The following is a 13,504-nucleotide window of genomic DNA, read 5'->3' on the forward strand; positions in this document are numbered from 1 at the left end:
GAGAGAGAGAGAGAGAGAGAGAGAGAGAGAGAGAGAGCATGAGCAGAGCGGAGGCAGACGATGAGAGGCAGAACTTTGGGATTCCGCCTAAGTGGATTGAAGTTCGTGGATATGGACCGGCCGCGGTAGGATGACGAGTTACGTGGCGGCAAATAATGTTTGCACTGCTTTTCGACTCAATCGATGGTAACTGACTAACGCTCGATTGGTCTCTGATAGACATCGAGTGTCGGCGAGGATGAGTCGAGGAGTGCTCGAAAGTGCGGTCAATAGGTTCATAGAAATTATTGTCCGCAGGAATGTCCGCGGCTTTATTTAAAGTGATATCAGCCGTCCGAGATTTTATCGTGTGAACGATTAAGATCCAAAAAGCGACGAAGATTAAAATACACAGGAGGTCATGTACGCCTTGATTCGTTGAAAATGGAAATAACATCATTCGCGAATCGTTCTTTATATCAGATATAAATAAATCTCCGATATTCCTAAAAATGTAGAAGAGACTTCTTCTTTACTTTTAATAGATGATGACGCGTTAACGAAAAGCAAATATTGCTACCGCAAATATTATATTGCTATGCTTCGATGAATAAAATATTTTCAAATCATTACACTCTTGTCAGAGATAGTGATTAACAGTGAAAGTATTGACGACACATTATCGTTCGGTAACGTTTGAACTGCACATTAATCGGATTGTCGGTTGACCTTACCTCAGAATGTGAAACTTTTATGGCTGTTCGGAATACGGGATTTGCTTAGCTTAGCTGTAGGTGGCAACACGGGTACGTACTCATGATCAGTAATCATATTAAGCGCGTGTACAGGGTAATCAGATTAGCGGAGCTGGAGGTAATCCCGAAACTATTCTAAGTATGATTAGGCGTCCTTCTCGCAGCGCAGTCCAGTACCAGTACCTGTACCCACTATTAAGATGACGATAATAGTTTGCCAACTACGCTAGCCTGCGAGGTTACCTGCCCTATGGGTTGCCTAATAATCCTTCTATGAGACTCTGATAACTTTACTACCCATCCTGGATCAACGACGCGTGCACTATGTTCATAATAGAAATGAAGTATCTATTGATTTGAAATATGATCATATAACATTATCGAGAGCTACTGTAAAATCAATTATCTTTGTCATCTATCTTTGCCTCTATCTTGGAATAATTTTCTGTTAGAAAAACACATTCATTTTGAAAAATATTTCTCATTTCTTAGGTATCGCTACTCAAACCATTTTGACTATACCAGTCAGTCACGTTACGAACAATCAAATGGTGAATTTGGCGCTCAGTAATGGACAAGTAGTTTCTACGACTCTGGCGAATCTCCAATCTCTAGCTCAACCGCAAAATATGCTTAATACGCCTACGAGCAATGGTAAGTTCAATATTAAGCTATTTATAAGATTTTCCTATGCCATGTGTGTTGTTCAATATAACCGTTTAATATAATATCACTGCGCGTGCTCTTCGTCGAGATATTACTATGTCTCCTGATCCATCTTTACGCGCGTCACGATATAAATATAATTTTGCTTCTACGAAGCTACATAAAATATTTTAATATATTCTAACTATCTCGTTGATAGAAATTATTACAAAATCATCGTAAGATTAAATTATTATTTTTATTCTTATAAAATTTAACGAAATATATTTACATGTACATAGAATAAATGATCTTTGCATCTGCTAAATCTATCGCAATATCAAGTATTGAATGTTTAATTCTTCAAGAACGAAATATTTTAGAGATGCGTTTTGTGTAATTGGAAGCTAGCAGTAATAAGCATTGTAGTTGATTTTTCCTTCTCTCACGTGAATCTCAAGGAATTTTATCGAGTGATTTCAGAATATATAATTGGTAATAATGGAGATATAGAACTTTATCAAATATTCACGTAAAATCATTAATTATTTCATAGACAAATTAGAAATAGGAAACGCTGAACACATATAAGCATCACCCGCTAGAAATAAATCTTGAATCGATCTCCTGAAAAAACGATTCTTTTTCAACCGAAGTGCGTCCCATTTGATACTTGTAATGCTCTTGGAATCATTTCATCCTTGTTATTCATGAAATGTTAAACAAGAACAAATGATCCTCGCAAAAATGATACTCGCAAGTGTATGAGTGTCAATTGAAACGCATAAAATAATTCTTAATTCATTAAAACACAATATTATGACTTTCATTACTATTGCGAAAATTTTGCAATGCAGCTAAATTGTGCATTGAATAATTAATTTATGATCAAATGTTGAACTTGTATGTAGTTTCAGCATCATTTTGTTCACGTAGATAGTTAAAAAATAATTGTGTGATGTATAAAAAAATAATTCCTATAAAAATCTTTTCATTTTTATTCTTGTGCTTATAATATTAGATATCATTATATATTATCAAACAAATATATTCTACAATTGTTGAGCTATTATTATTAAGAAAATCGAAATTTATTTACCATGACTAATATGATGCATTAAATTATAAATTATGTGATAAAAATTTTTCGAACAAGAACGCAGAAGGACAAAAAAATAAATCCAAATATTCACAACGCATTCTGGGCACAAAGAATCGATTCTTCAAAAGATTCAAAATCACCTATAAATCTACAGTACTCAAAATGTTAAATTGCTTCTTTATTAAGCAAAAATTTTTCACAATAAATTATATTATTTACAGTTCTTAAGATGTTTATATTAACAATTATTAATATCTAAAATACTTATTAGCATAAAAAATTATTAAATTACTTATCAATATCAATTAATATCATTTAATATGTGATATTATTATTCTAGTTTTGTTCATAATTGCGTTTCAAGACCGAAAAAAATTTTGGCGCACGACTTGCGAAATTGGATACGTACATAAATTAACTCTGAAATATTTAAGCACTATATATAAGATCCGCTTTTAGTTTATTTCTTATTAATTAAAAATTTTTATAATAATTGACATAATTTCTTTATGATAATGTATTCAATCAAAATGTGTGTATAATTTCAGTTGTCACAATTGTTGCATTTACATTGCGATTAACCCAACATCGGATGTCGTACTATGCGTGTTTACTTGTCCTTTTATCAGTTCCCACGAGCCCCAGCTTGGCATCGGGATTAGGGCTGAACCCTGCCGCTTTGCCGCATCTTCTAAGCAATAGTTCGGCGAGCCAACAACTTCTGAGCGCGATGCAGCCGCAGCAACTGCTTCAGGCTGCCCAGGCGGCACAAGCGCAAGCAGCGCAGGCTGTACAGGCCGTTCAGGCTTCTCAACAACCGCTTTTAACGACATCGCCTCAACAGCACAGCCACCGACACACCTCGCATATAAATCATTACACAGTACGTACAACTCGCCCTTTCCAACATCGTTCTTTTAAATATAGATAGTAAATTTATCATGTAATATGAGAAATATTAATAAACGATAAAAATATTTTAAGATTTAGAGTCGATGCTATTTTTCCCATAAAGCTTACAATATAATTTAACATTTAAAATAATTAACTTTATATAATTATGTAGCTATTTTTGCAGATATAAAATAGTAAAATTTTTCATGTCATGCTATCAATGAAATTGATAGACATATCATTGCTTGTTAAAATAGCAATGTTTTTCTTTTACAATAAGCTTCATATTTTCATGATATCGCGTATATAGTTGTATTGTTTTTAAAAACCGTATGCACGTTTCACGTTTTATCTCACTAGTGGCCGTACGATACGTGTTATTCACTTTCTCAATAATTTCAACTATAACCGTTAGTGTAGTTAACTTTCCATCAACGAATAACACTGCGCCATATGAATCAAAGAGAATAAATACCTTCGTCGGCTCCTCTTTTCCATTTTTTTTTTCTAATGATGTAAACGGATTTCTATCGAATCGCGATGCACAGTCTTCGAACGCGTGAAGTAAACTTACTGGCAAGATTAGCGAAGCAACCAATAATTCTCAGCATTGAGTGATCTCGTTAAGAAAGTATTCCGTACTGGCAGCATTCTTTCCACTAATTAAACTTTATAGTGTCTCGAGGTTCCGTCTCATTATTAAGTACATAATTGACGTGGAAGAGGAGCATTCTCGTCCCCAATGAGCTACTAATCCGTCCCTATTATCGCATTGTATTCACAGCCGACGGAAAAACATCACAGGGACAGACCGGAGCAGTCGTCGCCATTGAATGAATCCGTAGTGTCCGCTGCATCCGCTTTGAACAGATTGGCCGCTAGTAATGGCGAGATTACTATCACGACGACGCACGGACCTGGCGGTGCTGGGGTAAAGGCTTCTCCGAGCAGTATGCACAGTCCAATAAAGGAGGAGGAGGATGATCTCTTGAACGATTCACCGAGTAAGATATAGTTTATTTCCTTTTTCTTACTGTGATATTAACCTATAGGTCGAAAGTAGGAATGATCTGTGTCAATTGGTTTCGCGGTACTTGACAGAGCGTTTAAAACGATGTCCACATCGCGCACGTAAATGATAATCGTGCTATGCCTTCGGGGTAGCCGTGTTACTTCTTGACAGCTTTTAATTACAATTTTCGCTGGAGACACCATCTTCCTATAACGCAATCACTTGCTTATACGAAGCACACTCGCTAATGTCGACAAGCGATTGCATGCATAATGATCACTTTTAAAGAAGCAATTACCACATGCAAAAGCGCTCTTTATCTTTATCTTGCCAGGTTGTCACATTCTGACAATATTTTTGACAAGGTGTTAATCTTCCGGCCGCACGCAACTTTGCAAGCGTATATCTCTGATAATTGAAGTACACCATCAATTTTTTCTAATGATCGGTCGCTTAAATAGCGTTTCTCCTAACAATATTCACAAAACGTTCGTCGTTGTAGAAGGAACGATTTAATGTTTAACTTGTATTTGAACCTGGAAAATAACATTTTGAACTAGCACTCGATCGTAGAATGCTTGACAAGTGTAATAGGATATCGTATACTAGACTCATTATATAAATATACGGGGCATTAGTTCGTTCCTTACTGCCTTCTAGGAAGCCATAAAGATTCTAGCAGCGCGTAACCTCGTTGGCTGACAATAATTTTAATAACTCACAATCATCGCGTAGACTGGCACTTCGTCATCCTGACGCGATGGAATAATCATTTGACGCGTGAAGCCTAACGATTCTCAATTGCTAGTGTCAGATGCGAGTATTATCTCATAAATATTTGCCTTTGTTAATTCTTTTCCGATAGAATTTCTCGCCTAGAGATCAGGAAAAATAATCTAGTAATTAAAATATATATGTATATAAACAGTTTTCTAATTTTTCTATTATTATTTTGTATAGTACGAGCAAAAACCATTAAACAACGTATTTCAAATGTCGAGTATGATATTTATATACTTCGTTATTAATTTTAATGATTATTAGTGATTATCTCTTACAACTCTTATTTATTTTATTTATGCAATTTGTAATGCGTACAAAACTAAGAAACTAGTCCAATAATCATAATCATGATCAAAGCCATGATCATTTAACGTTGTGAATTGAACAACGGTAAATACTTCGCTCTTATTCCTTTATTTATCGTGTCATGGCCGAGTCATATAACTTGCTCGCAGCTTTTTGTTTGAAGCGCGCAAAGCAAAGTACTCAGTGCCTTGATCAGAAATTAACGATCGTAGAAACACCGTCGCGGAAGAAGGACTTACAGTTTATTACGCGGCACAGAAACCAGACGAACTGGTCGAGATTACGGAGTATGTGGGCATTTCTATTGCGTTCGTATACATTCGGGTGACAGATTTATGAGAGAAATCGGTGGTAGCTGCTTTAACGAAGTCTGATGTCATTAAGCAACCTTCTTTCTGGAGCTCCATTGCGTTCCGATCAATTGAAGTGAGCTTTCGTATCGATAGTGAATCTAATCTGTTCAAAATGTAAATGACTTGGAACAATGCAGGAACAATATGTACTTTTATTAAATTCAGTCGTGATATCCATCCATATCCATTCATGAGTCACTAAAAACAGTTTTAAATTTTGTTTAATGACTCATGAATGGATATCACAACTGAATTTAACAAAAATACATGCTGTCCCAAGTCATCTACATTTGCGGTATTAAAATTACTGTAAACTGATCATGCGCGACGCAAAACTTGCTTATCGTGTAATTCTCTAAACTACGAATATTTTATCTCATTCATGGCTAGCTTGGCTATATCGTTTCTATAATTAACTCGCAACGCGCGATTCATATATTTTAGAGATCAAGAATTCATCGAGTTTATTATATAGAATTTTATTATAAAGAACAGGGAAGTGCTAGATGTATTTCTTAAAATAAAAAAATAAAGAAATTCGAAATAAGATTGGGAATACTAATCCGAAGTTTTTAAACGCTTAGGTCACTGCTAATTCATTTAGAATTAAGCATGATACTAGATTTATCTTGCTACGAAAAATTTGTAATGATTTTTATACTTTTATTATCTGATCGTGATGAGAATAGACCGAGTTGAAGAATAGAAGATGAAGAATAGAAGAATTAAAAAATAGAAATAGAAATAAAAAATAGAATGAATTTTTATTACAGATCAACCAACGATCAATGAAGCCACTAATAACGTAGTCGATGGGATCAATTTGGATGAGATCAAGGAGTTCGCCAAGGTCTTTAAGCTGCGCAGACTGTCTCTGGGTCTGACACAGACCCAAGTTGGGCAGGCTCTGAGTGTCACTGAGGGCCCCGCATACAGCCAAAGTGCCATATGCAGGTTAGTTGTCGCTACAGCGTCCTCCTCGCGTTCGTCAAAACAGACGCTAATGAGAATTAATAATATGATAGAATGTAAAACGACAATGTGCCAGGTCACTGGAAATGGCGTAGAAAGGGTTGAGATTTGTTCAGAGTAACAAAAGCAGATAGTTATCCGTGTTCGATGACCTTGTAACAACATTTTCCGTTAAGAATGAACGCCCGAACGTAAAGCTAAGAGAATCTTGAAGCAATTTTATGTTTTTATTTTTTTTCTTTATATTCAGCAAAATTATTTTTTATGCCTTTTTCATTATTTAGTATTTGTTGCAATTTTTAAATTCAATGGAATCTAATATAATTATCGCAGGTGTATTATCCAATTTTGAGGTGTCATGAGAAACTTATTTATACCGTAATCCACCACGATGGTTCCTGATTTATGCTGCAATTTAATCTAAATCAAGTTAAAATTACTCGTAAAATAAAAACTACTTATTTACAAAAATTTTAAAAATTTGTTATATTATTGAACATATAATACTTGATATTTAAATTTTCATGGCTTACGTTATTTAGGGTTACGTTATTTACCTTCTTCGTCATTTCCGATCGAGCGTATCTTCCGAAATGTGAATGGGAACCACCGTGGTAATGTCGGTAACAAGCAAAGAGAAAATGTTTATATCTCTTAGAAAATTCTTATCGTATCAACTAACATAAGCATTGGTGATTGTTCCCCAGTGCCCTGGCTACCCAGATGTACGCTGCCTCGCAGATTGCCTCTCAGCAGCAAGCTACGTACGTTCACCCCTCCATGCTACTTAATTTACCTAAAAATCTAAAACTCTAAAATCCTTTAAGAAACCGCAGTTATACCCAATGGAAAATTGTGCACGAATTTTCCGACGATCTTGAAAAAGGAGGTTAAAAAATAGTACAATCTAATTAATTCACCATGTTAAAATCAACGATGCATATCGTCTAAAATAAGACAGACATCTCAGTCGTCTTTCTCTCTTCCTCTTCTCTATTTGCGTTCGACTGATTTGCGATCAGGCCTCTCCCGTTTAGAACTGGCAGGCATATTTGGGTATAGCTGCACAAGCACTCTCACTAATTTCTAATTCCGTTCGGAAAAGAGATGCGAAAGGAGCACTTCTAAAATTAACTCTCTTCGAGCCAGGGCATTGGCAAACTTGGGCATGATGTCGCCAACGCGCTAAGAATAAAAGAATAGAATGAAGCCGAGAATTTTTAACGTTCGCCGAGTTTAAGCTCCGAATCGTTTCATCGAGAATTGCGGAATCGGATTCATTTCGCTCGCTCGCACAAGAAGTGTTTGCGCAGCGCGTTGGCAACATCATACACGGCATCACCAAACCTTAAAGCATGCACGCATTGTCAATGTCCTGTTATTGAATCAATGCATGCCTCTTAGTGCTCCTTTAGTGGGACAAAGACGTAAGGACGAAAAACAAATGTTCAAAGAAAATTTAAATGAAGTTTTGAATTTTTTTTAAGCATTTCGATATACATATTATTCAATATATTACGTTGGAATTTATTTTTTTACGTCCTTGTTCCTTCCTTTTCTCGATACATTATTCCCTTTATCAATTGCCCGAAAAATAGAAGCAAGAAAATGGACCAAGCCTTATTCTTGGCTTTAGATTCGAAAAGCTGGACATTACGCCGAAAAGCGCGCAGAAAATTAAGCCCGTTCTCGAGAGGTGGATGAAGGAGGCAGAAGAGAGGTGAGTAATATTCCTACGATACTTTAAGAAATTGCACAAATATCGTGAGAAAATGTTTTTCTTCAAAAAAGATCAAATAAAATCAAGATCGTATTTATGTCGGAAGAGTATCATAAATGCAACGTTCCTTTCGACGTGCTTATATAAACACTCTATAATTAATATAAATAACATATTAATATAAATAACTAGAATTCTCTTATCGAAGAGAGTGAGAGAGAGAGAGAGAGAGAGAGAGAGAGAAAGAGAGAGAGAGAGAGAGAGAGAGAGAGACTTTCTCGACTGCAAGTCAAATTTTAACGTTGTATTTCTGATACATGATTATCGCAATCGTCCAGCGCGGCTTCGACTTCGCGTCTGCGCGTCGGTGCGAGAGCGTGTGAACGCGTGCGTACTAATTGGTAATTCGCTAATTGAATCCACCTGATTAATTGCGGATCCGCATTTAATAAATATATGGAATGTTAATTAGAATGGGAGAAACCGTTACCGCACGATCGCGAGGCGGCTACTCGTTCGCGGCAGCAATGCAATGTGGTGGCTTTACTGTGACGCGAAAGCTACTCCCTAAGCATCCCGAGCTATGTATCCAGAAGATGTAAATTTTACGAGATGATAAAATCTAATGAACTTTAGGCCGTGAGCTAATCAGAAATCCGTGTAGTCATGCGCATTAAAACGCACTGCGATACGATTTTGACATCAAAGAGCGATGAGATGCTCTTCACTCTTGCAGCAATTTTTTAAAAATATAATTGGATATTAAATTTATCAATTTATAGTTAAATAGTATCTACATTATTATTATTATTGACTTGTATATTTCTTATTTCTATTTACAATTATCGCGATTTTTATGTTAATCCAAAGAGGCTAAATATTATTCAGTTTATTATACGATAATATAATAAACAGTTTAATATAATTATATCATATAGTTATAATAACAGTTTATTATAATTATATTCAGTTTCCCGTTTAGATTAAATACGACGATAATTTCTCTATAAAGTACTAGAGTATAAAAAATTATGCATGCAATTTGAACTGTCACATTCAATGCTAAATATAAGAAATATGAATATGAATACACAGATCTGCAAGACGTGCTTGCCAAGTTTCGTGCCTATATTTACAATTGCGAGAATAAGTCAATTAGAATAAGAAATACGACTATATTAAACTTACGAATATAAACAGCAGCGTTTATTCGTACAAAAGCAAATGCTTGACGATTGTTAGGAAATAAAAATAAAATATCGCAACGTCTTCGGCCCATGAAAGAAAAATCGGCACGGAAGCGCATCGTAGAATAATCGAATCATTCGATGACGGAAACAGTCGTTTCTCTTTTCACGAGAGCAAGCCGGCTTAACAATGACCCATCCTGCATTCGCGCGGCGTAGAGCTAAGCGTCGACCGTGTGCCGGCCGCGTCCGGGAAAAATGAAAGCGGCTAGTTTATGCGGTGCACGTGCACGATTTATCTGCCGAGTAATTAAACTGTGGACTAATTAAAATCAGGTTTCTGATGTACCTCTCCTCCGACGTCGCTCCTCCTACCTACAGGCTACACGCCACCGCCGTCACCTCGCTCTTACCTGCAGCGGCATCGCGACGCTCTCTCTGTCATTCCTTCCGCTCACGCAGCCTCTAGTTCTCCATCTTCCTTCTGTTTTTGTCTTTCTTCTTCCTTTCATGCTAATTCAAGCCTCTCCGCCCATGGTTTCTCCCTCTATCTCACACTTACTGTACGCAACAACGACGTGTAACACCCACGCACGAGCTTACACGCAGCTTTCACGTTCCCTTGCGTATTAACTCACGTTTATTTCTCTTCTCTTTCTTCACCTTCCTTTTCTATTCCTTCTTATTCCTGGCGTTGTTTCTCCATTGCGTTCACCGGTCACCAACGCATACCAACGGCGTGGTATCCAAACCCCGTCGAATCGTCGTGTCGCGTCGCGTCGCGTCGCGTCGTGTCGTGTCGCGTCGCGTCGGTTCTTCGCGCTCTCACCGACTTCTCCATTAGCATATTGTTTTCGCGAATTTGACGAAATATTACCGCGCGATGCTAATGGCCCGCCGTGTACTTTTTTCGACTCGACAGTTGGTCATTCGGAGTTAAATTAAAAACATAAATTTTGAGCCGGCACCGCGACCGTACCTATGACCGTACCACCATCGAGCTCCCCGACCCCGCAGCCACACCGTACCCACTTCTCATCGCTCACCCGGGAGTCCCAACGGAAGTTCTCCTGTTTACTGTCGCGGCCGCGAGCTTTTTCCATGTCGCGCCTCGCACCGCACCCACCCGATAATACTACCCGTCAAATGAAATTATGTCGACTAGTCGCCCGACGCCAAAAAAGTTTGCGTACTCTCGACTCGAGACTCTCGAGATCGGATCTTTTCTAATGTAAATTTCTTTTAAGTCGTTTGGACCAAATGGATAAGTTGAAATGATGGTAAAACTGTCGCATTAGATGATATAACAGACATTGATTCTTCAATAGATAGATTTATAGTTATTACAAATTAATATCTTGTCTTAATTTAATAAGAAAAATGACTGAAAAATATAATGAATATCAATTTCATTATTCGATAATTAATGCAATTATTAAAATATAAAAATTTTGTATTCACTCGATTCTATCCTGCTCTTTGAGCAGTCTAAGAATAACAAACTTAAGCAAACGGAAATTTATTCATATTGGCGAATAATTCTTATAAGAATATCTAATTTAATTATATAAAATTATTCATGATTATAATATCCTTAATAATTGTACATAAAAATTACAATAATGACATTGATAATAATAAAAATACATGGAAAAATCGAAGCACTTGATTGTATCTTCTTAATATTGAAGAATTGTGGAAGATATGATGAAAATCTCTAAGATTGCACGATTTAATGAGCTTGAATAACGAATGAAATGAAGATTTGAGTTTGAAAACGTCACGGCTATTCGATCGCTAATTTTATTTGAGTCGACGTCGACACCATCAGGCATCGCTGCCATCACCATGAGTTCTGTTTCGCGATACGTGGAGTAAGTTCGACTCGTGAATCAACCCGAGTGTGTACTCGGGGAAAAATCCAATACCGGACGGGGTATTTGCGACCGAACGTGTCCGAGCACGAATATCGTGACGCCGGTGATTTCCTTTTTTAATCAGTATCCTATTTCGCGCTAACGTAATTACGAACGTGCAAAACAGTAAACAGAATTATTTTTTTTTTAATATTGGATTTATAACAATATTTCGTAAACCACAGAAGAAATTTTGAGCTCGATGTAGACTTACGGACGTAATTAATTATTGTAAAAATATGACGATTAACCCGTCAGATTTTTAAATGCGATCCTATTTCGCAATTTATAATTGTAGCAAGTAGGGACATATATAATATATTTTTTCGTGAAATTATAATGCGTGCCAGTAACGTTAACAATAAACGTCAGTGATGAAATCTTCCGAATTTGAGCAAGAGTAGTGCATCTGATTCCAGGTACAAGAGCGGCGTTAATCATCTGACGGACTTCATCGGGGTTGAACCAAGCAAGAAGCGAAAACGGCGGACTTCCTTCACGCCTCAGGCTTTGGAATTGCTGAACGCACATTTTGACAGGAATACTCATCCTACTGGTTAGTTATGCTTTATGTCTATCTGCTATAATTAAGTCTCTTGCTATTAGAAGAATCTTATTAGTTCTTCTTCGGAACAATTTTGCATTAAAATTTTACATTAAAAATTTCTATTCTATTTTTTTTACAGGTAACGAAATCACGACTTTAGCGCATCGATTAGGATATGATAGAGAGGTGATCAGAATTTGGTTCTGCAACAAGAGACAAGCTCTAAAGAATACGGTGCGGATGATGTCGAAAGGTGTTGTATAGGGAAGGATTACATCTACCGAACAATCGGGCAGTATATGAGAAAAGCTTCAAACTACGAACGATGAAGAACACGTTTCGTAAAATTTTCCAATATCGCGTTTTCCTCTAGCATAAATAAACAGTTCTAACGCGAGAACAATTTTCCGTAGTTTATTACGGAAAGTTACAAGTAAGAAAAAAAACATTTATTAAAGAAAACCACATTTATCAAATTCGCTCCAGTATGGAAAGATCGTTCTAGATCGAAGCGAAATCCTTCGAATATTGTGATCGCAGGTGTATACGACATCTATATATGTAAATAGCTTTAATCTACGAATATGTGATGTATACATGAGTCGAATATCGAAAATTGATAATCTGAAATCGTTGTCTCTCATTTGGTACCAATCCGTCGCGCGCTTCCAATTTTCATAGATATATATTCACCAGAAAACACTAACTGATCCAGTTTCGAATTTCGAACGGACTATCGGCAAGCATTAACGAATTGATGAACATAAATGTCCCGATCGAATTATTCGTGAACAATGAACAATTGTCACAAGCAACTGTAGAAAAATCGCTTCTAGGTTTTTCTAATTAATTACAGTTGCTTGATTGCAATATTTGTCGAGACACGTACGTTTTTCGGAATACAATCTATCAAAACCGGGCGGAAAGATATGTAAATCGTCGCACGAATAATAACTAATAAAAATTTAGCTATCTTTAAAATTACTTACAAGAATGCTAGTACATAAGCGGTGAACGAAACAACTATGTACAATTGATTCCTAATCAACTGGCGGAACAATCGAAAATGCACTCAAAATGGAAACACTCGAAGGATGGTAATCATCCGCGTGCAACAAAAACTTCGACTGTATTCTACGATCGAGGAATTTTGAGATATCGTTGTTGCTCGTTGAATTTGCGTAAATAAAATATCGCTTAAAAAACAAATACGAAGTAAAAAATCATCGTCTCTGTTGATTATATAATATCATCCCTTGCACACACACACACACACACACACACACACACACACACACACACACACACACACACACACACACACACACACACA

General features: G+C 36.5%; 1 protein-coding gene across 3 annotated transcripts in view; it reads left to right on the forward strand.

Annotated features, from left to right (window-relative positions):
- Positions 1-13,453, forward strand: part of LOC108690760 (POU domain, class 6, transcription factor 1) — a 123,264-nt gene extending 109,811 nt beyond the window's left edge. For 2 of the 3 annotated variants that reach the window (XM_018198215.1, XM_018198216.1), the window contains exons 6-13: positions 1,227-1,388; positions 3,111-3,364; positions 4,160-4,379; positions 6,603-6,783; positions 7,509-7,565; positions 8,438-8,521; positions 12,044-12,180; positions 12,311-13,453. In XM_018198215.1, the coding sequence (XP_018053704.1) occupies positions 1,227-1,388; positions 3,111-3,364; positions 4,160-4,379; positions 6,603-6,783; positions 7,509-7,565; positions 8,438-8,521; positions 12,044-12,180; positions 12,311-12,435 (1,220 nt within the window). In that variant the 3' untranslated portion in view covers positions 12,436-13,453. The remainder of the gene's footprint in view (positions 1-1,226; positions 1,389-3,110; positions 3,365-4,159; positions 4,380-6,602; positions 6,784-7,508; positions 7,566-8,437; positions 8,522-12,043; positions 12,181-12,310) is intronic. The other variant, XM_018198217.1, reaches the window with a different exon arrangement.
- The last annotated feature ends 51 nt before the right edge of the window (positions 13,454-13,504 follow it).

The sequence above is a fragment of the Atta colombica genome, unplaced genomic scaffold (assembly GCF_001594045.1).
Source record: "Atta colombica isolate Treedump-2 unplaced genomic scaffold, Acol1.0 scaffold35, whole genome shotgun sequence".
In the NCBI taxonomy this organism is placed as follows: Eukaryota; Metazoa; Arthropoda; class Insecta; order Hymenoptera; family Formicidae; genus Atta; species Atta colombica.